The sequence below is a fragment of the Daucus carota genome, chromosome 8 (assembly GCF_001625215.2).
Source record: "Daucus carota subsp. sativus chromosome 8, DH1 v3.0, whole genome shotgun sequence".
Taxonomy (NCBI): Eukaryota; Viridiplantae; Streptophyta; class Magnoliopsida; order Apiales; family Apiaceae; genus Daucus; species Daucus carota.
Genome location: NC_030388.2, coordinates 2,018,233 through 2,045,816, shown reverse-complemented (window position 1 = coordinate 2,045,816; position 27,584 = coordinate 2,018,233). Strand labels below are relative to the sequence as shown.

Here is a 27,584-nt window from a genome sequence, read left to right as displayed (position 1 = left end):
GTTAAAGAAAAGGAAAGTACAGTAACTAGTTTCAACACTCGGCCTGTGTCTTACAGGAAAGTCCAGTCCCACCATGCACCCTGCTCTTCAATCGAGGAGCCAACCCCTTCTCACTACATAATCTCTCTCTCTCTCTCTCTGTATCTCTCTCTCTATTCTTGATTACCTCAAATGGGCTCCTCCTAAACTCATCATTAAAGCTTCAATCCCAAGTAAACACTCACATTATTGCTTGTTGCTTAAATCTTCACCAAACCCATCTTTTCTTTAGGCCAGGCTGCTCATTTTCACTCTAGATCTTGATTTGATTCTTGGGTATGGTTTCTTCAAACTAATTATGTGGTTCTTTTTTAATGATCATTACTTTATGAATCTTGTCTCTATAGGTTTGATTTTTCGGTTTTGTATGATGAGGTTGTTTATTTGTTTGTGACTTTTATTGGCATTTTATACCAGATCTGCAATGTATACACCATGTACATCTGAATAGCTGTTTATATATAGGTGTCCTTGAACACAATTTTAGTTGGTTGATGTTGATCTAGTTTAGTAATTGTGTTATAAATGAGGCTAGTTTGGTTGAATTCGAATTCATAGATGAAGTTTTGAAGCATAAGGGTTATATGTAAAGGGCCATCTTGAAAGTTTTTGATGCTCTAAATGGGATTCTTTTTTCTTTTTTTATGGTGAAGCAAATTTTGCATTTAATCTGTTTGTATTGTGAATGGTATTGGATTACGGAATCTACTTTCCCAAATGGCATTGTAAATTCTAGTATTTTGCTTGACATTCCCTCTTGTAATGCAAGTATGTAAACTTAGTTTTATGATTTTATCGTAAGGTCTTAACTTAAATCAGTGTCAACATAAGGAAATATGCCTGGTGGAATCTTAAAGCAAATCGATGTCTTTTTTTGGGATTGCATGATGGTCTGATTGTGACACTGAATTGTGTATACAGTGAAATTCATATTGGAATCGTATCTACTATGTTGAAGCAAATACTTGCAAAGCTCCCTCGGAAATCATCAAAATCCAGTTCAGTAGATTCTGCGACTGGGAGCAGTTCCAGCAGCAATGCAACTGATGTAGTCAATGTCATTTCAAGTCGACTGAATGCTGTTAAACGGATGTCTTCGTCGATTTTCCCTGCAAGTAATACAGCTGGAGCAGAGATGATTGAGCCTCATATACTATTCAAAGATGTTCCCAATTCGGATAAACAGAACCTTTTTGTGAGCAAGTTAAATTTCTGCTGTTTAGTATATGATTTTAGTGACCCTGATAAGCACTCAACGGAAAAGGATCTTAAACACCAAATATTGGTAGAGCTCATTGAGTTTCTTGCCTCTGATTCTGCAAAGTTTAATGAGTCAGCGGTTTCTGCTATGTGTAAGATGTGTGCCAGTAACTTGTTCAGAGATTTTCCACCCAAATATGCTTCTCATGGTGCTCGAGGTGAGGCTGAAGATGAAGAACCTTGGTTTGATCTGGCTTGGTCACATTTGCAGCTCGTATATGATCTACTCCTTCGATTTTTAAGTTATAATTCTCTGGATGCAAAGGTGGCGAAGAAGTATGTAGATAATGGTTTCATATTAAGATTACTTGAACTTTTTGATTCTGAGGATCCAAGAGAAAGAGATTGTTTGAAATCAATTTTACACCGAGTGTACGGGAAATTTATGGTTCACAGGCCATTTATCAGAATGGCTGTTGGAAACATCATTTACAGATTTGTTTTCGAAACTGAAAGGCATAATGGAATTGCTGAGCTTTTAGAGATTTTTGGGAGTGTAATAAGTGGCTTTGCTCTACCGTTGAAAAAGGAGCACAAGATGTTTTTGACGAGAGCTTTAATTCCTTTACATAAACCAAAGTCTGTGGGCATTTACCATCACCAGCTAACATATTGCATTGTACAGTTTGTAGAAAAGGAGCCAAAGTTGGCTGGTACTGTGATAAAGGGCCTGTTAAAATGCTGGCCAGTCACTAACAGCCAGAAAGAACTAATGTTCTTAAGTGAGTTAGAAGAGCTTCTAGAGATGATTACTATGGATGAGTTTGAAAAGGTCATGGTTCTGTTGTTTCGTCGTATTGCGTGCTGCCTCAACAGCTCCCATTTCCAGGTAATTTGCCAGAGTTTTCTTCCAATTCTTATTGTTTGTGAGATACTTGTGACTGAAAAATATTCAAGCGTAGCCAGATTGCACAAAATAAAATAACAAATGGATGTATGCCATATGATTAGAGCCTGTTTATGGGGGATAAGTAGGCATTAACTTTTAAGATCCTTAATAGGTGAGTGGCTGCTCTTCTTTCCCATTTAATTAATATGATTACCATCTTTTTGTGGAAATAAGAAACTCTCGCACGTCTTACTCTATTCCCATTGTGCATTCCGGCTATAGTAAAGCCACGGTTATTTTATGCTAGAATAAAACTAAACAAGTTCAAGCTGTCTAAAACGATCCATGGAAGAGCTACTAGTATAAATCAATTGCCAATTTTGGCTACCCTAAGAATATAACAAAAAAATAGGTCACAAAATTTTGAGACAGTCAGCTGGTTCGTAGATCTTCAGGTAATTCTTTCTCCATATCTAATGTGGTCTGTGTAGTATAACTCAACTCTAATGTTGACCTGCAATATTCATAATAATGATCGTAGACAACATGTATTTGTTAACTCTGGCTATGATTTGAATGTACTTTTACCTTAGCCCAAACATGTAATAATGCAGGAATGTACAATGGCATTCACATTCAGTGATAAAAAAGAGACCTTTATATGTGAGTTTGGCTAATTAAAAGTAACTTTCTTGTTGCACATTATATTAGGAGACAGACAGTTGATCAAGTTCTCGAATAACCAACATATGTCATCCCAAATATGGCATCTTTTTGCCTCTGAAGTACCAGATTGTGGCCTCATATTTTGCTAGGATAATGATAACATTACTAATTGCTAATTTGAGATCCAAAATTCCATAATGCTTAGATGTTCCATCTGTTAGCAAAAACCTGCTACTGAGACCGATTGAACCAACTGTCTAGTGTCTTAGGTACTCTGCCATGAGAGCATCTTCTATTTTTTATAACATCTATTCCACCAGTCTCCCGAATGGTCTTTGCCTGTTTCCTTATATATATTGTATCTACTTGTAAATTTAATGCATATAATTACCCTCTCAATTTTTCTGATGGATAATGAATTCTCTTCTATCTGTCGACACGAGCATGTTTTTTAAACATGAAAAAAAAAAAAAATGATTTCAACCTGCATTCCTGTTGTGTTGGTACTAAATCTTTCTCGTTACTTGGGTATTGCAACTTTTTAGTTTTTTGTCTCATTTTTTTGAGTAACTGATCCTGACTTTGCATAGATGTTCTTGTGATGAGATTTTTAGCAATTATGTCTATTCTGTACCATAATTGAAACAAAATTCTAATAGTAGCAGGGGATTGTGAAGACCAAATGCTTACTTCTTTACTACATTATGCTTTTGCTACCTGCTCGGTGTCACCAAGTTTACTGCACTTAAAATTTTTGGCCATTTAAACGTGTCATGACCGGCTCAAAGAATTACATTTTCAAGGCATGAGCTTTATATGAACTTGTAGACATCTGACAATTGATTTTTGTTTGATTCTGACGCGTGGCTTGGTTGGACCAATAGTAGTAAAGGAGGTTTATGAGTTTATCCTCCTTGCATATCAGATCTGTTGAATAATTATTAATTAACATATGCTGCATAGTTCCAGTTAGGGGTGGCAATATTGGACCCGACCCGACAACCCGACACGAATTCGACCCGCAAAATACGAATTCGGGTTGGGGGTTTTCGGGTTCGGGTCGAATTCGGGTTGACCCAAAATCAACCCAGAAAAATCGGGTCATTTTCGGGTTGAATTCGGGTTACCCGAAATTGACCCGAAATTACCCGAAAATTAATATATAATATAAATATTATATATATTTATATTATTTTTATAAAATTTATTAGTTAAATTTAATATAAAATTATTTAATTTAATAAAAATTAATTTATTTGGATTATAATAATATTTATTTATTATTTAAAAATTATTTTTATTAATAAATATTAATTTTCGGGTCGGGTTCGGGTTACCCGCGGGTAGTGCGGGTCGGGTTCGGGTTGGGTATTCTGACCCATTAAATTTTCGGGTCGGGTTTGGGTTCGGTAAATTTTTTGACCCGCGACTGTCAACCCGACCCGAACCCGACCCGAAACCCGAAATTGCCAGCCCTAGTTCCAGTCTACTGAGTTGCAAGATAAATGATTGTAATTTCTTTACATTTGAGGTCAGCTTTTGAACCATATTCTCAAATTGTTTTTAGGTTGCTGAGCGTGCCCACTTCTTCTGGAACAATGAGCACATTCTTTACCTCATAATGCAGAACCGACAGGTGATTATGCCACTAGTATTCCCAGCTTTAGAGCGGAACATTCAGAACCACTGGAACCGAGCAGTGCTCAACCTAACCCAGAATGTAAGAAACATGTTCTCAGAGATGGATCCAGAGCTTGTGCTTGTATGCCAGCAAAAATTTGCAGAAGAAACTTCTCAGTCAACTTTGGCTGCTGAAAGGCGGAGAATGACGTGGGAGCGCCTCGAAAACGCAGCTAGTTATCAACAACCAGTTGCCAATGATGTATCTAGCATAATAGAATCTGCTCCATGTGTTGTTGCTTGCTAATTTATGGATGCACTAGGAGCTATAGTAGAAGAGTATGTTATATATAAGTTTTATTTCGGATTAGCTGCAGAATGGTGATAATGATCTGTTTCAAGTGTTGGTTCTGATACCATCTTTGTTCTATATATTGTTAGACTTTGACAACCTTTGTAATGTAGTAGTCTCCGTTTTAAGGTGCATTGGAACTTCTCGTTTGTTTTTAACCTCCGCCATTTCACATTCTCCCTGATGTCGTAAATGAACAGAAACTCGCCTGCAAAGACGAACTGTTTCCACCTATTGCTGTCTAACACAGCCACGAAAACAAGATATTCTCCTACCTGCACTTCTATGCAAAAGATCTGTTTCTGAGTAGAATTTTTGCAGGTGTTGATACTTGATAGGATATAATCCGGACCAGCTACATTCTCGAGGTCCTAGGACCAAATCCGGTCCTGGCTCGAGGAACTCAGTCCCACCAGGAAGCATGGTCCTGGGAACAAGCCCAATCCGAGTGAGTTATCAGGTGTCTGGAGTGATTTGTGACTAACTTGGTGATGTGAATGTGTTCAGTCATTCCATAGCATCTTATTTTGCCTCTCCTCATAATTGTATCCCCAGTCTGCTTGTCATTCCTCATCATCCACTATATCTACCTGGAGATTTAGCAGCATGGGCAAAAGCATAGTAAGTTTAGAGCATCTCCAAGAGCCTCCTTGTTGACTCCTAAATATAATATAAAAAATGTGGCTCTTAGCAATTTAGGACCAAGTTAAGAGTGTAAACTCCAACAATACTCTCAACATCTCTTCTCTATTTTATATTTTATTCATATATTGGGCTCCACTATAACAAAAGAGAGGGAAAGATGGAGGTGAATTGGAGGGAAGGATTTTTTTATTGTTAAAAAATAAGTTAAAAGCAATGTGGTGGCTCTTAACTTTGAGGAATGAGGAGAGAGAAACAAGAGGCTCTTAGTGATTTAAAGAGCCACTAAGAGTCTCTTAGAGCAACATTTTTCCTCTCCCTCTTCAAATCTCAAGTTAAGAGTCTAAATGAAGAGCCTCTTGGAGATGCTCTTATACTGACACCAACATCATGCGAAAAGGCTACATCGTTTTGGACTTCATATAAAGTTAAAATTGCAGACTCATCTGCAGAAACATGGAAGCCTCAAAATCTATGAAACATGATAGAAAGAGCAAGAAAAATGGAATGCAAAAGATGGATGGTTCAAGGGTTTAGGTAAATTTCATAGACCGGATCCTGATATAAGAATAATAGATCATAATATCGTTGATTGTTTTCAGAAGATATTGGGGCCGTTTGGACAAGATTAAAAGAAGTAGCTTCTTGCTTATACTAAAGAAAATGTACGGTACTTCAGTTGCTTAAACAACTTGGAGGGATATAGTTAGGTAGAGTTGCGCTCAAGAGACAAGTTTTTAAAATAGAATCAGAGAACTACTAAGATTCTGCTGTAGAACCCTAAATTTTAAATATTTTTTTCATTGTTGTGTGTGTTCAAAAATAATTTTAAAATATAATACATAGATATTGACATTTTTTGCATGTGAGGTTCTGCTGCAGAAATCAGAATCCTAACTAATACTAGAAATAAACTAAGAGTTATATGAGTAAGATAAGGGTTATATGGGTTATCTCTAATGACATGACCTTATGTAGGTAATCTATCTCTACGATATGCATAGAAAGAATTAGCTACACGGTTTAGGTAATGGTCATAGAAATTATGATTATTAAGAAAAAAATCTTAATAGAAAATTATTTAATATTTTTTGATATTTGCATAGTTTAAATTATAATATAATTAATAATTTTTCTATGATATCTGATAACAAAAACTACAACTTCACGCAAAAATCGATAAACAATCTTTTCTCAAGAATACGGGGTGACCCATTTTTCTAAATCTCCACTTTTTAATTAAAATTTATTTTTAAAAAAATTATTTTTAGATTTATCAAACAATCTACCTTTTGTTTTGTAATAAAAGACTGATCTTGCTACCATACGAAAAGGAGTCTCAATTAGTACGTGTCTAACTTGGATGTGTCACTCGAATTTTTGCATGTTTAGATTCTTTAAAAGGAATTTCTCTCATATACGTAATTTTGAAAACTATTTACAGAAATACGATATGTTCAAACAGTTTACAAACATATGATTTATGTGTTGTTTTTTTACAACAATATGTTGCTTCTCTCTCTCTTAACTTGTTACACCGTTGTTTTGCAATACGTCGGCCATCGCCCATCAGTAACGCGCCTATGTCGTTGCTCAACAAGTCCCGTCATTACCACCTTTAATCAGCGGCGTGGCGACCAGCATTCAAGCGTCGCCGCACCCTTTCGAAACAAACACCGATCTAACTTTCTCCATTTTTTCCTGATTCTGCCGCGCTTCAACTTCTTTAAGATGCACTCGAGGTCGGCGATTCAGGCATTGCCGCTCGCCTTCATCTACACACATATTCTTGTTTTGTTTGGTGCTCACAGGAAGAGGTGACGTTTCTCATGAGAAGAGGTGGACTCGATGTGGGAATCCGAGATGGCTCTGGGAGATTTGTGGAACTTTGTTGGATTTAGATTGATTATAATAGTAATTTGGTGATTACTTTTCAATTAATTTGTTGTTTGGTGTTTTAGTTGCTTTTAGGTTGCATATTAGAATTGGCTCTGCATGGGTGTTTTGTTGTCTTTACAATCAGTTGCAGATTATGCAAACAAATATAATTTTTAATTTTTTTTTCAAAGTTGCATTTCTGGTTGCATATGGTTGATAGCAGTTACAAATGTGGTTGCAACCACCGTATTTTTGAAAATATTTTCAAGAATATAATTTTTTTGCAATTTATTTTGAAAAGTGATAGTACTTTCGCAAAAATTCTTTAAAACTTGGTTATGTATAAAAAACCCTTTTTTTAAATATGTAACTAAAAGTATTGTTTCAACTTTTTACAAATGAAAATATTAGCTTAACATCTTATTACTTTTTAGAATTCCATTTTTTAGTACCATGTTCAAAAAGGATTCCGGATAAGAAAAACAGACTTAGAACATATAACTAAAAATACTAATTTAAAAATTCTTATAAACAAAACATTAGCTTAATAACATTCCTATTTAGAGAAAAGTTCAATACAACAATTTTGAAAATTCTTAAAAACAGGTGGAAGAAAAATCAAAGCTAACATATCCATATAGAAGAGCTCATTGACTATCCTTGAAACATTATTTATAACCGTGAAACGCTTGTAGCAAAAGAAAAACTCAAAACACATTAATATAATTGGTGTCATATATTTTTTATGTCATGTATTTAAAATAAATAATAAATATTCTTAATATTTTGTTTTATAAAATTGTCGGATTTATGACAAAGACAGTGATCTTTCATAAGATTTGTTGTTAGATTCATCGAATATAAACAGAAGAATCAAATGTAGACGCGGTAATTAATGATGTGTACATTAATCCCACGAACACTGACACTAACATGTTGACAAGGATATTTTGTGTATGTAGTAACTCAATTGTTATTGTACAAAATGTATGAGGCCATGGTCAAAAAGACTGCTTCTTGTAAAGACAAAGAAGCTTAGAAAGTTTGAGTCAACCTTCCTGTTATGCTTTAAACTCATCTTCTTTTTATTCTAAACAATCCCTCTTGAGTTCATCACTTATAATTTATTTTCTTGAGCTTTTAAGCTTAAAAAACAAAACCCCAACTCATTTTCTTTAAGTTTGGTGAGCTAAAACCAACTCTATAGAAAAAGGAAGGAAATTTAGGGTTCACATTAGATCCAAGTGTTTTCTTGTGTGTACTTTTCAATTTTGTTGAATTATCTTGATTGAATAATTGTTGGGTTTTGTTAAAGTTGGCTTTTTTTTGGAGGAAGAGATTCATGTGAAGCATCAGGGTTTTTGAGTTTGATTGTTTTGATGGGGGTTTGCTGGAGTAAATATAAGATTGATAGCCAGTTTCATACAGGTCAGGTTTATAATATCAGTGTATTTTTTTTGTGATTTTATGCTTAATTAGTTGATTGTAGTTGATGTATCTTTTATGTTTGTTGATTTGTTCTGTTTTTGGTTTTGCTGATATTTTATTTGTTCTTCAATTATTGGTATTTGTGAAGCTATGTTTAAGTTAGTCATGATCAGTTGTAGGTTTTAGGAGCTTGTTAAAATCATGTTAGGTTAGTTACTTAGTTGGTTGCAGTGAGCATCATGCTGCTTAAGTTGAAACAAACCGATTGTTGCGAACATTTTAACTTAGGTTGATTTTATATTGGCCCATATTTGATGAGTCCTCCAATAGATGAGGCAAAGCCTATGCAATGATTGTCAGTCTGTATAAGTGCTGTGCTCGCTGAAGTTGTTGCTTAAAAATTTATCAGGTTTGAATAAAATTCTAAGATCTTTTGGTATATGGATCAGAGAATATACATTGATACAGGCATATGATGTTCAAGTAGTTTTTTATTTTTTTAAAATTATGTAGGAATTCTGTTTTTATTTTTTATCTGAAAATGGAACACACCCAAAAATTTGCACATATATGTGCCCCATGTGACCATGTCCATCGTGGCTGTGGCTGTGGCTGTATTCTATAGTTTTCTACTAGACTCGATGTTGTGGTATCAGTCTTGCCCAAAATTTTGTTGTGCATGTTTGTTTCATGATTAGAAATGTATGTCCTGTAGGTGAGGATTCTAGATATGTGAGCAGTAATGCACATGATATTAGTATTGCCGATAGCAAGGGTTCATCAACTTCTGTTTCTGCAAGTCGTACTGAGGGTGAGATTTTACAGTCTTCCAAAATCAAGAGCTTCACATTTGGTGAACTCAAGAATTCAACTAGGAACTTCCGCCCTGATAGTGTACTAGGAGAAGGCGGATTTGGTTCCGTCTTCAAAGGATGGATTGATGAACAGTCATATGCAGCGTCAAAGCCCGGTACTGGGATTGTCATAGCTGTCAAGAGGTTGAACAAAGAAGGGTTGCAGGGTCACAAGGAATGGCTGGTAAGCTAAACCGGTAGAAGTTTTTCTCTGTAATTTCTAATGCTACAAATTGTCGAAACCGGAACAGAGTAGTTAGTTATCTTTCATGTCCTTGGATATACAGGCAGAAATCAATTATCTTGGGCAGCTTAGCCATCCTAACCTTGTAAGATTGATTGGTTACTGTTTAGAGGATGACCACAGACTATTGGTATACGAGTTTATGCCAAAGGGGAGCATGGAAAATCATCTCTTCAGGAGTAAGTTTTTCCTATTTTAATCACAACTACCACCTCTCTGTTTTTGTTGATGTCGTCCTTGAAGTTACTACACTTCATGGTATAGTATTTTTCTATAGATGTGATTAACACACTAAATTGCTTGTGAAACAGGAGGCTCATCCTTCCAACCTCTTTCTTGGAATGTTAGAATAAAAGTTGCCCTTGGTGCAGCAAGGGGATTAGCATTTCTTCATGGTGTTGCAAATCAAATTATATATCGTGACTTCAAAACTTCAAATATATTGTTGGACTCGGTATGTACTTGATTTGTTTTTTCTCTATGATATTGGATAACAGAGTGAGTGAAATCTGGTATTATTATGAATTGATTGGCATTCAGTTCTCTGTTATGTATTAAATTAACAGAACTTCAATGCAAAACTTTCTGATTTCGGGCTGGCAAGAGATGGACCAACTGGTGACAAGAGCCATGTCTCTACCAGGGTCATGGGGACATATGGATATGCTGCGCCAGAATATCTATCGACAGGTAAATTATTATTTTTTTGTAAATTTCTATAAAGTTTAAACTCGGCTTTCATTATTAAATGTTGTGTTGCCACCTAAAAGTTGTGTCTTAGCCATTTTTATTAGATAATTACTACGTACTTTCTTAACATATTTACGTTTGTTTGAACTCTGCATCTGAATATTTTCTCATTAAGCCCGAATATTTTGTCTGTGATGAAAAAAATCTGAGTATTGTTATATGCATGGCAAATGTTACAGTACTTACAGAAAAATAGGTGTATGATTAAATGATTGGTTATATAATTGAAATTATAGCTTTTTTGGGCTTAGTTGACGTTTAAAGAACTTTAAAGCTGCTCTAGGTTGGTACTGATGTACTGTAGTACTGCATATATTTCTTGAACAAGATTAAGTCATCCTAAAACATTTATCTGATGGCAACGTTGCTATTTATGGAAGGTCACTTGACTACCAAGAGTGATGTATACAGTTTCGGTGTGGTTCTTCTAGAAATATTATCCGGTAAAAAAGCCATAGACAAAAACCGGCCTAAAGGGGAACACAACCTTGTGGATTGGGCAAAACCTTACTTAAACAAGAAAAGCAAAGTTTTCCGTATCTTCGACCCCCGACTGGAGGGCCAATATTCACCAAAACGGGGCCTTCAGGCAGCAAATATCGCACATCAATGCCTAAGTGTCGACTCCAGATTGAGACCAAGCATGGATGAGGTCGTTACAGCTCTTGAGCAACTCCAGCACCGAAAGGACAGAGCGAAAAATGATCAAAAGGATGCCCACTGAAACCTACATAACTACTCCAACAGCCAGCTGAAGTCCTGCAGGAACACCAAACCAGAACCTCCAGTGACTGCTTATCCAAGACCTTCGGCTTCGCCATTATACAGTTAGATATTTAGTAATTTTTATGATGTGCTAAATGGATGTTCTGATCTTTTTGGTTAGTTTTTTTTTTTTTTTTTTTTTCCGAACTTCATTTAAAATATTTGTAACCATATAAATACCATTGTACAGGCCTTCTTCTGAGTCTATTTCATGTGAGATGTATCTATTGAATATTCTGGTCCTCATTTGTGCAAAGCTCCAGTCAAGGAATAGATCTTTTCATTTGAAAGGTCAAGCCATCCACCCATTTAGAACTTCATGTACCTTAAACTATTGCAAATGAAACATAAGTGTCTTGTATAAATAAATACCGGGACAACTGTAATATTTAACTTCATCTGCAACTGGCCACAACACACACTATTATAAAATAAATTAGATAATCATAGTACTAAACACATATTGAATCATTCAACTAAAACATGCTTAAAGGGAGTCTTATCTAACTGTCAATGACTCACATATCAATTACGCTGTTAAGAAGAACCCGTGACTCATATATCAATTACTCTGTTAATAAGAGGTCGAAAGTTCGAGATTAGTCACGTATCAATTACTCTGTTAACAAGAGGTCGAAAGTTTGAGAATAGTGTAATAAAAGATCAAAAAGATATAAATTTATGATGTAAAAATAAAATTGGTAGTCGTACTCCTTCAAATTTTCAGTAGCTTGCATGCATGCGAAAATAAAGTTTGGTAAATAAAAAGGTGAAATAATATATTCCACAATCTGGTCAATTTGGGCATCTCGAACCGCAAAAATCTGGTAGCACGCAGACACGTAAATAATGGTAAGATACTAACAACTTGTTTGGTATTGTTTGAGAAAGTGTCAGAAATTTCTAACTCTTCTTCGAGGAAGCTATTAAAATAATTAAGTAGATAAACTAAAACGTGAAGCTATGAATAAAAATACGTAAAATGATAAGTACTAAAAGGTTAGAAGCTACAAAGCACGTTTAGGTTATGATTAGTGAGGTGGTTTCGAACCACTCCACCTTCTACAATATATATGTTCACTACGTTTGGAAGAAAGTTACTCCCAAACAACATGCAATTTAATATGCTATTTTTTTCCATTTTTCGGTCCAAAATTTTAAATTTTTAGCAATTAAATTAATTCAAACTTGATTAAAATTATATATATTTAATAGCTTAAACAAAATAAAAATTACATTAAACTTATATATTTCTCGTAGATGTAATTATTTTATATTAAAATCTAAGTTTCAATTTGTAATCTTCACTAAAAACATTAATGTTCGACTACAATAATTAATAAAGAAATATTTTCTCCATCTCAAATTAATGAAGAATTTTATGCCTAAACGAACCTTCATTTTGACTAATGCAGTTTATATAATCTTAACGAACATCCATTTGGACTCTGGTAAGATCAAGTATTACATGATTAATTAATTAATAAATCCGGTATAAAGGACGTTTAGCGCGGTAATAGTTCGAGAAGGACTAATTAATAAAGTCATAAACGAGTTAACAGCGGTTGAATTTGGATCGAAGACTATTCTTTCAAGTCTCTCCTAGGAATGGATAGTTGTGTGACTTGTGTCTGTCTACATCTTTATATACTTATATATAGCAAGCACACGAAAAAAATTCTATTCATTCTTCGTTACGACAAGATACATACACATTTTTTCAGCTTTCTCAACTTCACGGACACAGAGAGAAGAGAGAGAGAGAGAGAGAGAGAGAGAGAGAGAGAGCGCGCGAGAGAGAGAGAGGGGGAGGGAGCAGGGGAGAGAGAGAGGGAGAGGGAGAGGGAGAGGGAGAGAGAGAGAGAGAGAGAGAGAGAGAGAGAGAGAGAGAGAGAGATGGCGAGTGGTATATTAGAAGTGACATTGGTCGAAGCTGAAGAACTAAATGAGAAAAACCTGTGGTGTAAGTGATAAACTCGTTTTCAAATCATTTAGATATTCATTTTCCTTGAACATTTTCTTTATAAAGTCACTAATGGAATCCTCTTGATTTATCAGGCTGTTTTTGTTGTTTCAAACCATGCGTTAATCACACAACGCCATACGTTGAACTCGAATACGGAGGCCAAAAGCATCGCAGCTGTCTCGCTCAAGGTTCGTAAACTTAACCATATACAAACACCTAGACACACATTTCACTCGATAACAAGAGGTCGAAATTTCAAGAACGAGATTTAGTAGCACTTTGAATACGAATATTTCAAAATGTCGGCTAACTAGTTTAAAACACGATTAACAGAAGAAAATAAGAAGCAAGTATGGGACGAGAAATTCAAGTTCAAAGTGGATTACGAAGGCGAAGAAGATAACACCAACACCAAGCTTATACTCCGAATTATGGACAAGAACCGAATTTCATCCGATAAACTCATAGGTGAAACGACGTGAGTTTCGACATTTTTTACACGTTATATAATTTTGTAAAATTTAGATTATATATTGTTCAAGTAAAATTTTGTTTCATGAGAGACATTCTGTCATGATATTGGATGTCCGGAAAATAATTTTTTTATTAAAATGAATTCGAGGTTATATATCTTGTGTGTATAATTTACAGGATATATGTGAAGGATATATTGCTATGTGGAATGGATGAGGAAAATGTGAAGGGAATTGTTGACGTGGAGACTCAGAAACACAGAGTTGTCCGGCGGGATAAGAGCTACTCCGGCGAGATTTCGGTGGCCTTGACTTTTACAAAGGTTGGTTCATTTTCTTCAACTGCTCCATTTGCTTTTAATTTGACGATACGCTTTGCTATAATATTTCTATCGAACCACTTGCATTCGTTGTCAAGACTTTAACCGTACCGAAACATACTTATTATTGCGAAAAGATTTAAATCAATGTATAAATATCGAAAAATAAAAAAAAAACATTGTGTTTGTTTTATGTAAAAGGTATATACATATTTTATAAGGGCCTGTTTCACATGATTTTTGTTAGAACTTATTTTTTTTATAAATAAGTAATTTATCTTTCTGAAATAAGATAATTCGACTAAATTATTTTTCAGTTGCGAAGTCTGTTTTTGTATTGACGGTACTGCCCTCTACTAATTGCAGGCCATGAGCGAGAAGAAAACCCACATGGCATTGGCCCAATTGCTAGCACGATCTCCTCTTTATCAAAACCATGCCTTCTCGAAAGAAGTACTGCAGGAGTGATAATGACAATTTGTTCAGGTTTAGAACATTGTTTGGGCTAGGTGAAGGTCAGCCTTATTGGGCCACTATTGAGTTTGGGCATTTCACTTTTTTGTTTTGTTAAGTTTCGAAATTCGAGAGCTTTTGGATTTTCTTCTATTTTGCTCGAGAAAATTTATGTACTGTTGTATGAAAAATGTTATAAAATGGTACAAATTGCAAGACTATCTCAGTCTCAGTTTAGCCTCACTGGTAGAGTGAAGATCTCAAACATAACAGTTAAAATGATTAGAAATGGTAGAGTGAAGATCTCAAACATAATAATTAAAATGATTAGAAATGTTCAGCATAATTGATGTCGTAAAAGCGGACATTAAACACATCATATTTAGTCGATGAAGACACGAAACAATAATAAATTGATGGTTAATCAGATTGATCAGATTAGTTGGATGATTAATTGAATAATCAAAAATTTAATCAGTTCAACATTATAATGATTTTAGATTAATCGGTGATTAATTATCGGTGATTAATTATGATTAATCACCGATTTTTAAAATAATACGTATAACTTGTATTAAAAACGTAAAATACTTATTTCTTAGGAAAAAAAAGACAAATTATGTGTAAATAGTTTACATTAAGGATCGAAAGTTCCAAACTAGTGAGAATACTCATCCTATCAACAGTCTCAACTCTCGCTAACTTGTTCATCAACGAACAAGTCTTCGGTCTTCGCAACCGCAGCATGAATCCAAACCACCACCCCTCCCGTCCACAACGCTAACATTATATTCCAGAACACATCATCCGTCCAGAAAACTACATTCACTACGATCATCCAAAAGTACATGAGATCACCTCGAAAAGCCACTGGTGGCTCATCGCGAATCAAGTACACGTACACCCAAACCATCATAAACGCTACGAATACCATGAGCGATATCGGATGTGACAAAAGGAAAAAGAATTGAATCAAATACATAATGGCCGCATAATTTACACGGAAGTACTTGACGTTGGCTTTGACGCGCTTGGTTGTGTTGCGAAATCCCGGAAGGTCGAATGATCGCGCCATTTCTTTCCATGGGCGACGCTTGGTTGAGACCGGAGTGAACTCGGTGATTGTGTCTACGGGTGATAGCATTGGAATTGTGTCGTGATTCGACATTTTTTGGGTCACAAACGAAGGTGCAAATGGTGAAGACTTAGCAGTATTTGGTTTCATAGTAGACTTGTAATCAAATAATTTGTTGATTAAACCTCATTTTTTAAGTGGCGGGGGGAGAAATTCACAGTTTTAAAAATTTGAAATTATGTCATAGAGTGTGATGTTACCGTTTAGTTTTAAATTATTTTTGGACTAATACGTAGCTTGATTAGAATCTTTCATTTGGATCATCAGATTACCGGTTACAAGTTCCTAAATTAATCTATGTGATAAGTGGGAATATTTTAGTTGAGTTTATAAGTATAGAAATTATCTTACTAATAAATTATGAATTTTTGAGAACTGATGACTAGTTTGTGAATTATTCGAAAAGTTATTGCATTTAGATTGTATATTCTAATTTACTTTTAAATTTAAAATAAAAAATTGACCCATTTTTCAAAAAAGGCTCGGTAATTAAGTCGGATGATGATAAACAAATCAGTATTGCTTCTTGAATATATGGTGGTTTTGAGTTTGACAATCGATTATAAGCTTGATTTTAGAATTTATACGTTAGAACGTCTATATTAAAAATCAAGAAATACTTAAAAAAAAAACCTAGGATTATAGTATTACTAATTTTTGTTTCGGGACTTCCACTTCTTTCTCAAACAGTTTAATCACTTATAACTTATAAGTCTAATATGATATTCTGCCATGCATTCTCGGGCACTGTTGCCTTATTATCTTTATTTCATGTTATTTCAGTATTTTGTCCATTATGTTAGGACACGTATTCACTTACTAGAATAAGATATACACTGCTGCTAGGGAATATTTCTGTTATAGGTGGTCCCATCTGTCTTGTAGCTATAAGGTGGCCATTTGGCTGTATGCAGACTCACGTTTTACATATCTAAATTTATGAGCTGTTGCCATCTTTGCTTTCTTGTATTCTTCATTTCTTTATTTAGCTTTGAATCATAAAAGGTAACATGGTAAATTTAAGACTAAATTTACCTCTGATGGCGCAATTGAACGATATAAGGCTCGCCTTGTTATTCTGGGTTGTAAGCAGACTTATGGGATCGATTACGAGCACACATTTGCCCCTGTTGCTAAAATGACAACAGTGCGTGCTCTTCTTGCTGTTGCTGCCATACAAGACTGGTATGTGTTTCAAATGGATGTGATGAACGCGTTCTTGCATGGCGATCTATTTGAAACAGTTTATATGAAGATGCCCAAGGGTTACACCCATCTTGGCTGTCGCATTTCTGTCAATCAGGGGGAGTCCTCCTCTGCTACATCTGACTTGGTATGCCGCCTCAAAAAGTCTCTCTATGGCTTGAGACAGGCACCAAGGAACTGGTTTGACAAGTTGTCATCCACTCTGAAGAAAATGAAGTTTGTACAGTCTCTGTCTGACTACAGCCTTTTTACTCGACATTCAGACAACATCATAACTCTTGTTTTGGTATATGTTGACGACTTGTTGATTGCTGGCAACAATCTTCAAGATATAGATGGTCTGAAATCGATGTTATCCACAAACTTCAAGATGAAGGATCTTGGAGAGGTTCACTACTTTCTTGGCCTTGAAATCAGCCGTTCTCAGGCGGGATTTTTTGTTTCCCAGAAGAAATATGCCATGGACTTGATCTCTGAATTTGAAATCCCTGCTAATTCAAAATTACAACTTCCTATGGATATTCATTTGCGTCTCACAACTGAAAGTGGAGTTCCTCTTCGTGACCCTCACCCATATCAGCGTCTACTTGGCAGATTAATTTACTTAACTGTAACCAGACCTGATATCTGTTTCACTGTCCACATACTTGCTCAATTTATGCACAACCCCACCTCTTCTCATATGGAAGCTGCTATTAAGCTTCTTCGCTATCTCAACTCAAACCCAGGTCATGGTATTCTGTTGGCCTCTTCCTCTGCTGCAAAACTTCAAGGATTCAGTGATAGCGATTGGGCCACTTGTCCAATGACTAGGAGGTCAACTACTGGCTATTGTGTACTGCTTAGAGGCTCTCCAATCTCTTGGAAAACAAAGAAACAGCCTGTAGTTGCACGTTCTTCCGCTGAGGCTGAATACCGATCAATGGCTGTTGTTTCTTGTGAAATCACCTGGCTTTCTGCACTACTTAAGGATATGGGACTTTCCAATCTGCCTCCAACAGTGCTTCACTGTGACAATCAAGCGGCTATAGCCATGGCAGCTAATCCTGTTCTTCACGAACGAACCAAACATGTCGAGGTGGACTGCCACTACATCCGCGACAAAATCAACTCTGGCACCCTGGTTACTAAGCATGTCCCTTCCTACTCTCAGGTGGCGGATATATTCACTAAGGCCTTATCAACCAAGCAACACTATTATCTTCTCGGCAAGCTTGGAGCTGCAGACAAGCTCCCCTCCCAGCTTGAGGGGGAGTAATATGATATTCTGCCATGCATTCCATGCATTCTCGGGCACTGTTGCCTTATTATCTTTATTTCATGTTATTTCAGTATTTTGTCCATTATGTTAGGACACGTATTCACTTACTAGAATAAGATATACACTGCTGCTAGAGAATATTTCTGTTATAGGTGGTCCCATCTGTCTTGTAGCTATAAGGTGGTCATTTGGCTGTATGCAGACTCACGTTTTACAAATCTAAATTTATGAGCTGTTGCCATCTTTGCTTTCTTGTATTCTTCATTTCTTTATTTAGCTTTGAATCATAAAAGGTAACAAAGTCTTAACTTGTTTCTAACTTCTTATTTTACTTTTTTATTTTAAGTAAAAAACATTTATCTTAAACTCACCCATTTAGTCTAGTCCATCAAAATAAATAAATTTTGATTTGAGCTCATTTGGTTCTATATTTGATCATCGATGAAAAGTTCGGTAAAGTGCATCTCAAAATGATAATATACAAGTCTCCATGGCCTCTAGTATAGGCAGCCTCACCATGTAAATATAAAAAAAAAAAAAAAAATGCAGACTCATAAGATACGAAATCTTCACAACATTTCGTATAAAAATAGCAACGTCCATCGATTTCACAATATAAAAATTCCAAATAGAAACTGCGGGCCACACTGCATTTTTATATTTTGCAGCCGCTTCAGCCTATTACATATTTTCCAAATATTATATCATCACAATATTCATACCCCACTTTCTAACAACTAACCAATCCCACTTTTTCCCGGGAAAAACACGAGAAATTAGCGGGAAACAAGATCTCGGGCATTGCAGCATTCCAAACTTTTACTTTAAACTTTAAAACACTATTTCAAATTTTAATATTATATTTATGCGTAATTATGTGTAATTACTAATTAGACCCTGAAGTTCTTGCCAACGTAGGTCTTGCCGAACTGCCAATTCGCAGGAGCGATGTTGTTTGAGGTTGAGGTACGACGATCACTGCCTGTCACTCTAAAGGAAAGGGCCTGGCCCACAAGAACAGAGTTGGATTGCCAATTTTGCCCCCAGTTTCGACTCATGGGCATCCATTGAGTTTTTGTGCCTTTGATGTACACCTTCTGAATGTCACCGGCTCCCGCGACGTTTGTTACTAGCACCAAATTGAAGTAGCTAAATCCGTTTATTGTGAACCTGATCCCTCCGCTCTTTCGACACGGAACTCTGTATAAGATATCGATAAATTATTTTTCCATAAATATAAAACGTACATAAATTTATCAACGAGAACATTGTTTCCGTGAAAATATCCGACTTAGTTTGATGAGAAATCAAAAAATCGCTTAATTGGGCTTATGCTAACATGTGAAATTATAGGGATCCAAGGTGAGCTTTATGGCCCACTAAAAACAGCCCACGACCTGAACCAGTGTTCAGTTGTTGGGATGACCCAAAACACTCGTGTGTGGGTCCACACAAGCCTGGCCCACTATCTTAACTCCGAGATCTGAATATCAAGAATGGTGTTATGTCACTTTTACGGTTTTACCTGATTTTACGGGGCTTGTTAAACATTTATATATTCACACTTTGGCCTTCTACTTTTACTAAATTTACAGTTTCGACCTTATGTTGATGCTTGTGAATCTGGTTCTCACTTTTGTCAAATCAAGAAAAGACAAATTGACTGCTCTTACTAAAGTAGCAAAACGCGTTACACCCTAGTCCCCTCTTGCCCACTCTTTAGCCCTTCGAGTTTTCGAGATTCAAGTTTCAGTAAAAACATGTGTACGATAGTAATAACATTTCGGTATTCATAATATGATGATATAGATTGAAGATAATTATAAAATTGAAACACAAATGTCGAAATTTGAAAATAAATTCGAGTACGAGGATAAACTAACCGGCGGTAATTAACGGGCACAATTCCGGCTTTATACTCGGCAATCTTGAGAAACATGGGCATGGCGAGATCGAAATGGGTTCGGGGCGGGTTGCACCACCCGCCATTGTCGCTGGGCTGGGCGAAGTTGGGTGGGCAAAAATTGGTAGCGGTCACTAATATTGATGGGTTACCCGGGTGACACCATTGTGGATCATTGTTACATTTTATTTCGAAACATGCACCGCAACTTAAGCCTTCGTTAAACAGGGCCGTGCTTAATGCCGCTGTGTTCACTCCGTATCCTTGGCTGTATAAATTCCCGTATCCGCATGCACCTCCTGTATTCACATAAATTACGTACAAAATATATTATTAGATAAAATATGGGATTTTTGAAAATTTTGATTAATCCGTCATTAAAAATATATGTGCATTTAGAATTTGGTGGGACGGAAGTGGAATTATTCGGGATCCTGATTCCGTCACGGAAATACTTAAATGAGATGGATAAAAAATGTGTTTAAAGTAGGATGTTTAGTTGTTTACCCATGGTGCCGGAGGCATCGCTGCCACCGTAGAAGGTGGCGTGGGCGCTTTGCCAGTCGCTGCCGGTGTAAACGCCGGGGATTCGGGCGGTGGCGGCGGTGCAGAGAAGAGCAATGCAGAGTAATCTTAGAAAGGACATTTTGTTTGGACAGACACTTGTTGAGAGTGGAAAACAAGTGTTGAAGTGTGTAAAGGGCAGAGATGTTTGGAGGGAAGGAGAGTTGAGAAGTTGTAAGGTCTTGTGAAGGTGTAAATGAGGGTATTTATACACATATCGCATAACTGGTCAATTCATGTATCACCTTATTTGTAATTTTTTAGCTACTTATTGCTTCTTTATAATTTCATAGCGGATTTTATACCTGGGGTTCATGAGTACACATTAACATTTATTTTTCACATGGATTTTTCAAATAAGTAGTTGATTTTTATTGATTATAATTTTATTAATAATCAAAATTTTTTGTATTCACAAAAATTTCCATATACAAAATTTTCATAATATAAAAATTAGTGTGTCCATGAGAAATATCCATTTCAAAATATTTCACAACGCTCGACTGAGGAGATTTTATCTGAACAAAAGATTATCGGTTACTTATTATTGATAGATGGGCAAAAAGAAGTTTAATTAATTGATTAAGTTCAAAATGGCTTGTGTTAATAATTATTTTTAATTTATTTTGGACTTTTGGTTTATAATTATATTTTAGATTTATTACTAAGATTATAGCAAGTGAAGGAAGTAATGCGCATGTGAGTTTCACGTGGTCATTAATTCTGATATAGAGTTGGATGGGTATATACAAACTTGGCACATGGCTGATGACCGCGGGAATTATGATTTCAGACTAGTAATATATATGAAAACTTTGTTTTATAAATTAATAAATAATAACAATAATCTATTTTTAGAGTAAAAGTTGTTATCATCCATATTAATACTGTTGACCGTCAAAATTCAGATCAATTTCAATGATTTAATGTTGATGGTAAGGCTCAGGCCATATCAACTCAGATTCTATCATACATGTATATATACCAACGTTCTTTATTAATAAGAGTTGTTAAATTAGATCAAGGATATGTAAAATTTGTTGAAATGATACTGATTATATTAGTTTGATATATTTTAAAAATAATATATCATTATCATTATTACAAATTATTATGAATGTAAAAATTATTTTAATGTAAATATATAACATAGAATCTTGCACCCATATGTCTAGAGATTGATTAAATATGATCAACACGACATGAACTAAAATTATAAATAACATAAATGTGTTATTGTAGTCACATTTTGTTTTACGTAATCTCTGTTATTTATTTATAATATACATTAATTATTAATTAATTTTAAACAAATGTTCAATAGGATTGGAAATGCTCTCTGTTATTAGGTTTTCGGTGCATGATTTTGTTTCTACTCTTTAATATCTAATTTCTGCAAACTATTCCCTAAATGATGATTACGAACAGAAGAAACCTCCGTAAAGTAATTTATACACAATTTATCATGCATTTATACGTATAATTGAAGTATGCAACAATTAATTATGAATTAACCGAACAAATTAAGGAAAGTATGCCACTTGCAAATCGCAGATTTAGAAGGCGAAAACTCGTCTATCATTGTTTTTTTTAACCTAAACAACTGATATCGGTGTAAAATGACCCCGCGTCATGGGCATGAGATATCTAAAATCCCAAAAAAAAAAAAAAAAAGTTCCAAACAAAAAATAAAGAGTAAAAAATGAATTGACAATATTATGAACTGATAATGTTTTTATCAAATTAATCAAACAAATATCCTATGAAAATATTTAAAAGTAGGTTTGGTGTTTTTTAAAATAAAAATTAAAAATATGTGTGCCTAAAAATATTTATATTTATTAAAATTTTATTTGCTTCTTTATATATATAAAAAGAATTTTTTAACTTTTTTTTATTTTCCTATTAATTAGTGTAAGTGGCTCGTCGCCTGAAAATTACTTTGGCTACTAGACTGGTGAATTATAAGTGTATATGCTAGGACAAATTGTTATTGTAACCGAACACAACAATTATGAAAAGGCGAAACTATATATACGAAAACAGAGTGGGTATGCAAGGCAGTAATAATTTACATCTTTTTTATGCGAGGCAAATTGAAGTATTTCGTAACTATTAAGAAATTCAATAATTTGTAATAAGAAAAATACTCGAGTATTCCTTTTAGTCCACATCAAGTTTGTTTGTAGAACTTGATACTCCCTCCGTCCCCTTTTACATGTCCACTTTGCTTTTCGAAGAGTCAAATTGATTAATTTTTGATTAAACATTATAAATTATTCATTCATTATTACTAAAATCTGAAAGTTGCATATTTAAATAGACTAAATATACTTTCTAATGGTATAATTTTTATTATTTTTCACAATTACATGATACATATAAATTTCAGTCAAAATATAGTCAATTTGACTGGTCAACAGTCAAACTGGACATGTAAAAAGGGACGGAGGGAGTATTATATTTACTACCTCGTCACTACTCACTACTCATTTTTGTGATATTTATCTTTTCATTTGTCGTAATAAATTAAATATCATTATAGTGGGATTTGGTGCATTAGAGTCAAAATACCATACAGTTTAAACACTCAATCTTGATCATCAAGTATAATATAAAAGTATAAATGTAAGTTTATCGTCGTAAAACAAGGTAACTGAATTACCAAAAGAAAAAAGAGCAAAGATAAATTCACTTAGGATTGTTTTTTTTTTAAACGCCACTTTGGATTGTTTTGATTTACGTCTCTTATTTTTAACAATAAATATTTTAAAGAATAAATAATTATTCTCCTAAGAAAGAAATATGAAATTTTTTATTAACATTTATCATCAAATATGATATCAGGTACGTTTTCCGAAAATAAAATCTTATTATAATAAGCTAGATTTCGCCAAATTATTTATTTTTAGAATTAAACACTTTTCACTATAAAAATGTAAGAAAGACTATATTTTTTTATAAGTAATTTATCACACATAAAATAAACATTTAAAAATACTTATCTTTGTAAAAGACCAAATTGATGAATTTATATACTATTTGTCTATTTCAAATAAATCTCCGTCCCACCCAATTGTTTACATTGGGTTTGGGCACGGAAGTTAAGAAATATGTACTCCCTCCATCCCATTTTAAGTGTCCACTTTGCCAAAAAAAAAATTCTCATAATATGTGTCATACTCTTTAACCCATGTAAAATTTATACTATTTCTAATATAGTATTAAATACAACCAACCATCCCTTATAAATATATTTAGAAGCATTATGAATGTATAGTGTAATTTGAAGTGAGAGAAGGTCCAATACACAATAATTAATGAGATACGTAATTAATATGTATGAAAGCTGATTAGTTGTCGAAAGATGATGATAAAACCATTACATTAATTGTTTCTTAATATGTGTGAAAACTAGAGAAAAAGTGGGAAAGTGGTGGGACCCATTAACTATTTTAGGAAAGTTTTGTAATGTAAAAAAATGAGTGGGACCTCTAAAAGAGGAAACCGTAAAGAATCTGGTGGCAAGTAGATTTTTCACAAACCGACTGATACAGAAATTTATTCCCAACTCTGAAGTTTAAATATGTTCAATATATATGTTATGGTGTTGAGTCACATCAATATGTTAACTCCATGTGCCTCTTCTATTTAAGGAGCTAAAGTTCCGAATTTTTAAATCTAAAGATAAATGTACACAGCTCGATTAATTTTGAAAAATCAGTTGAATTGTCGCACCTTCACATATAATTAAATAACTGCAATATCGCTGGCAAAAAAAAGTAAAATAACTGCAATATCTAAATGTAGCTTGGTTAAATTCCAAAAAAATAAATTAAAATTCGGTTAAAAATTATTTGAGCTCTCGAGTTATTTTGAGATTTCAGTTTCATGTAAGTGTAGGGTTGAGTAAAACCGAACCGTAATTGAAAAGTCTAACATTAGAATTTTAGTCTGGTTAGTTGGAATTTCCTGAAAATGCGATCAGTTCGGTTATAACTTCGGTGCGATACGGTCTGTAAAAACATAATTTCAGGTTGCAAAAGTTCAAATCTTTTGAAACCGAACTGAGAAAATAAAGTATCATGGTCAGTTTCGGTTCGATTTGAAAGATGATTTCTGCAATATTAAATTTCGAGTTTCACATATTTCTGATCAGTTTGATTTTGATCGAACCGACCATTTGTTAGCGTCGCATAGCACATAAAGCGTGACCGAGAGGAACCATAGCCGCATAAAGGAGATACTCCCTTCATCCCAAATTAGATGACCCCGTTGACTTTGGGCACATAGTTTAAGGTTCATTGACCGCATAGCTACATGACTTATTTTTAAAATTTTATTTTTGCAAATAAATATTTAAATATGAAATTTTTATTTACAAAAGAAAACATAAAAAAATAAATTTTGAAAGTAGACGGTCAATGCACCTAAAGTTACGTGCCCAAAATCAACGGGATCATCTAATTTGGGATGGAGGTAGTAATAAAATGGTGCATGCAAGATGAATCACATCAAGTGATATGTGAATTGGATTATATGCGAGTGAGAGTGAGTGGTTGCTTCCGGTCTCATGCTTATAATTATGTCTTCATCTGTTTTTCTACATTTCAACAAACAAACCCACCGCCCTTCATGTTCCGCCCTTCTCTTATTTATTGTTGTTTGCTTTCTTTCGTTTCTCCACGTCTTTCTTCTTTAGCTATGGCCGTAATTCGAGTCAGGTTAGTCGAGTTTCTAGGCGAGCCTAATTCGAATCAAGTTTGATCGATTCGAGCTGAAATGGCTCGTCCAGTTAATCGAGTCTAAACCTCTGTCCGAACTCGACTTGTAAAATTTCACGGGTCGAGTCGAGCGGCTCGTTTAACTAAACGAGTGGCTTTAACGAGTCGAGCGTGTGGCTCGTATAATTTTATACTTAATCGAGTTTAAACCTCCACCCGAACTCGACTCTTCTAATTTCATGAATCGAGTCAAGACGGTTTGTTTAGTTAAACGAGCTGGAACTTTTGTTCAAATTCTCCTCGTGTTTAACGAGCCGAACTCAGTTAAACGAGTTCGAGTCGGGCGAGCTCGCCATCCGACTCGAATTACTGCTCCATGACTTTAGCATCTTTTGTCTCTCATCGCCAACATCGGTCCTTTAAGCATTTTTTAACAAATTTGTCGCTAATAATACTCTTCTACTTTCAATAAAAAGTTAAAAAGTTAACGACGTGCTAGTCTGATCAAACAGTAATCCTAATATAACAATAAGGGGCGGTGATCCTTATAAGGGGACAAAACTTGTTTCTAAACTTGTTTTTAGAATAATTTATAAATTTCATGATCACTAATATATAAATACATAGATTTGAAAAATATATAATATGATGTATCTAAGAATTAGATCTCATAAATCAATTTTGACTAATATTGAAAACCCTGATAATAATATTGAAAATTAATATGACGGCAAGCATGGTTAGAATTAATCCCAAATCCTAAATATGACAATACTTTTGAACTGTTTTAAAATTCTGTTTCTAAATTAATTTCAACAACTGTATAGGTATGAGCAACAATATTTGCTTATGACCGGTATTCTAAAAATAACTATTTGACCTATTAATCACCTATATAAGATGATTGGTCGATCTGATTTTTGAAATGATTAATTATTATAAATTTTTCTTAATCGTAATGTATATAATAATTTATTAAAGTTAAAATGTTATAGAGTTCTTTCTTCCTTTTTTTTTCAAAAAAAAAACGCTATAGAGTTCTAAATATGAACATTTGTAAAATTTATCATAAAAGAAATATATATTTGTCAATAAATATTTAATATAACATTAAATAATATATTAAAAATATTTATATTTTCCTGATTTATTATTATAATTAATCCTTGATTCCCGATTAATTTAAATAACTTAATCGATTATGTCCTATTCCTAATTTGTGTAAGACTCTGTACGGCATATATCTGAATGCAGATCTTCAACTATAAAAGATGAAAAACTTGCTGGTTTATTAACTAAGGGTGGTAATACAGTTTAACTAGTTAGAGTGCTGCACTTTATTTACACGTAGGAAAATCGACTAAGCTTATAAATAAGAAAGGTCCCACTCGTCCACCAATAAGATCTAGAAAATCTTCCTAGTCATCAAAGCAATTGAAGTCGCTAGCTTTCCTCAACTAATAAAAATATGACAGAGCACGATTGGATAGCCCAGCGGTGGGTTTATCCTCTGTTGTCCCGGGACACCGGGTTCGACTCTGGCTCACCCCGAGAATTATTAGAACAGATACTAATTTGTAAGGCATATTAGCCTGCATTGTCAAAAAAATAAAAATATGACAAGATTGAAGCATACAAATGCATGTGAAAACACCACCAAGATCGCCCTTAACCAATTTTCCGTCCACGTGTAGCCATGTGGATATATCCATTCGGTTTACTATATTAATCCTGCAATAATATGAACATTATTAAGCTAATAAATTCGTCATGCTCAAATTATTTTAGAAAATGAAGTGTGCATTTCAGATTTATGCATTTTAATTTGTGATATTTTAAAAATTTTGATTCCTTCACAATTAATATTAGGCATTCGTGTTAATTATATAAATTTACTGACAAGGATGAAAAGAGGAGAATTAAAGTAGTATCGTTCCTTTCAACCATCCTCAAATATAAATGTTTGAACTTTTTGAAAACAATTAAATCATGTTTCTTAGTTTGATTCTAAAAATGAGTCCAATCACGCGGATCAAATCGAAGAGATGTCTTGTATGATATACTAAATTATAATTTCAAATATTTATAAAAAAGTTGATTCAACGATATCCCAATCACGTCTCTCATATCATTAAGTACTTAGACCTATTGGCTTTTCAACATTTGATTAGTCACTATAATTTTAATCTGTAACTAATATAACAAAATTAATATAGCAAATATTATTATATTACTCTAATATATCTGGTAAT

General features: G+C 34.3%; 5 protein-coding genes across 5 annotated transcripts; 3 read left to right on the top strand and 2 right to left on the bottom strand.

The window, feature by feature from the left end:
- Positions 1-10: 10 nt before the first annotated feature.
- Positions 11-4,924, top strand: LOC108199340 (serine/threonine protein phosphatase 2A 57 kDa regulatory subunit B' kappa isoform). Its single transcript, XM_017367119.2, has 3 exons — positions 11-315; positions 961-2,128; positions 4,362-4,924. The coding sequence occupies exons 2-3, from the start codon at positions 989-991 to the stop codon at positions 4,719-4,721; spliced, it is 1,500 nt and encodes a 499-aa protein (XP_017222608.1). The 5' UTR covers positions 11-315; positions 961-988; the 3' UTR covers positions 4,722-4,924.
- Positions 4,925-8,261: 3,337 nt separating this feature from the next.
- On the top strand, positions 8,262-11,570 carry LOC108199341 (probable serine/threonine-protein kinase PBL11). The gene is made up of 6 exons (XM_017367120.2): positions 8,262-8,714; positions 9,430-9,752; positions 9,856-9,991; positions 10,124-10,266; positions 10,379-10,502; positions 10,943-11,570. The coding sequence occupies exons 1-6, from the start codon at positions 8,666-8,668 to the stop codon at positions 11,284-11,286; spliced, it is 1,119 nt and encodes a 372-aa protein (XP_017222609.1). The 5' UTR covers positions 8,262-8,665; the 3' UTR covers positions 11,287-11,570.
- Positions 11,571-13,003: 1,433 nt separating this feature from the next.
- On the top strand, positions 13,004-14,760 carry LOC108198916 (elicitor-responsive protein 1). Its single transcript, XM_017366685.2, has 5 exons — positions 13,004-13,290; positions 13,386-13,481; positions 13,627-13,771; positions 13,945-14,089; positions 14,453-14,760. Exons 1-5 carry the CDS (start codon positions 13,224-13,226, stop codon positions 14,552-14,554), a joined length of 555 nt encoding a protein of 184 aa, XP_017222174.1. The 5' UTR covers positions 13,004-13,223; the 3' UTR covers positions 14,555-14,760.
- A 467-nt stretch (positions 14,761-15,227) lies between these two features.
- On the bottom strand, positions 15,228-15,707 carry LOC108197924 (PRA1 family protein F3). Its single transcript, XM_017365661.2, has one exon. The coding sequence runs from the start codon at positions 15,705-15,707 to the stop codon at positions 15,228-15,230; it is 480 nt and encodes a 159-aa protein (XP_017221150.1).
- A 3,201-nt stretch (positions 15,708-18,908) lies between these two features.
- On the bottom strand, positions 18,909-20,792 carry LOC108197270 (expansin-A4). The gene is made up of 3 exons (XM_017364846.2): positions 20,552-20,792; positions 20,025-20,343; positions 18,909-19,341 (listed from the first exon to the last, which is right to left on the bottom strand). The coding sequence occupies exons 1-3, from the start codon at positions 20,688-20,690 to the stop codon at positions 19,032-19,034; spliced, it is 768 nt and encodes a 255-aa protein (XP_017220335.1). The 5' UTR covers positions 20,691-20,792; the 3' UTR covers positions 18,909-19,031.
- Between the last annotated feature and the right edge of the window lie 6,792 nt (positions 20,793-27,584).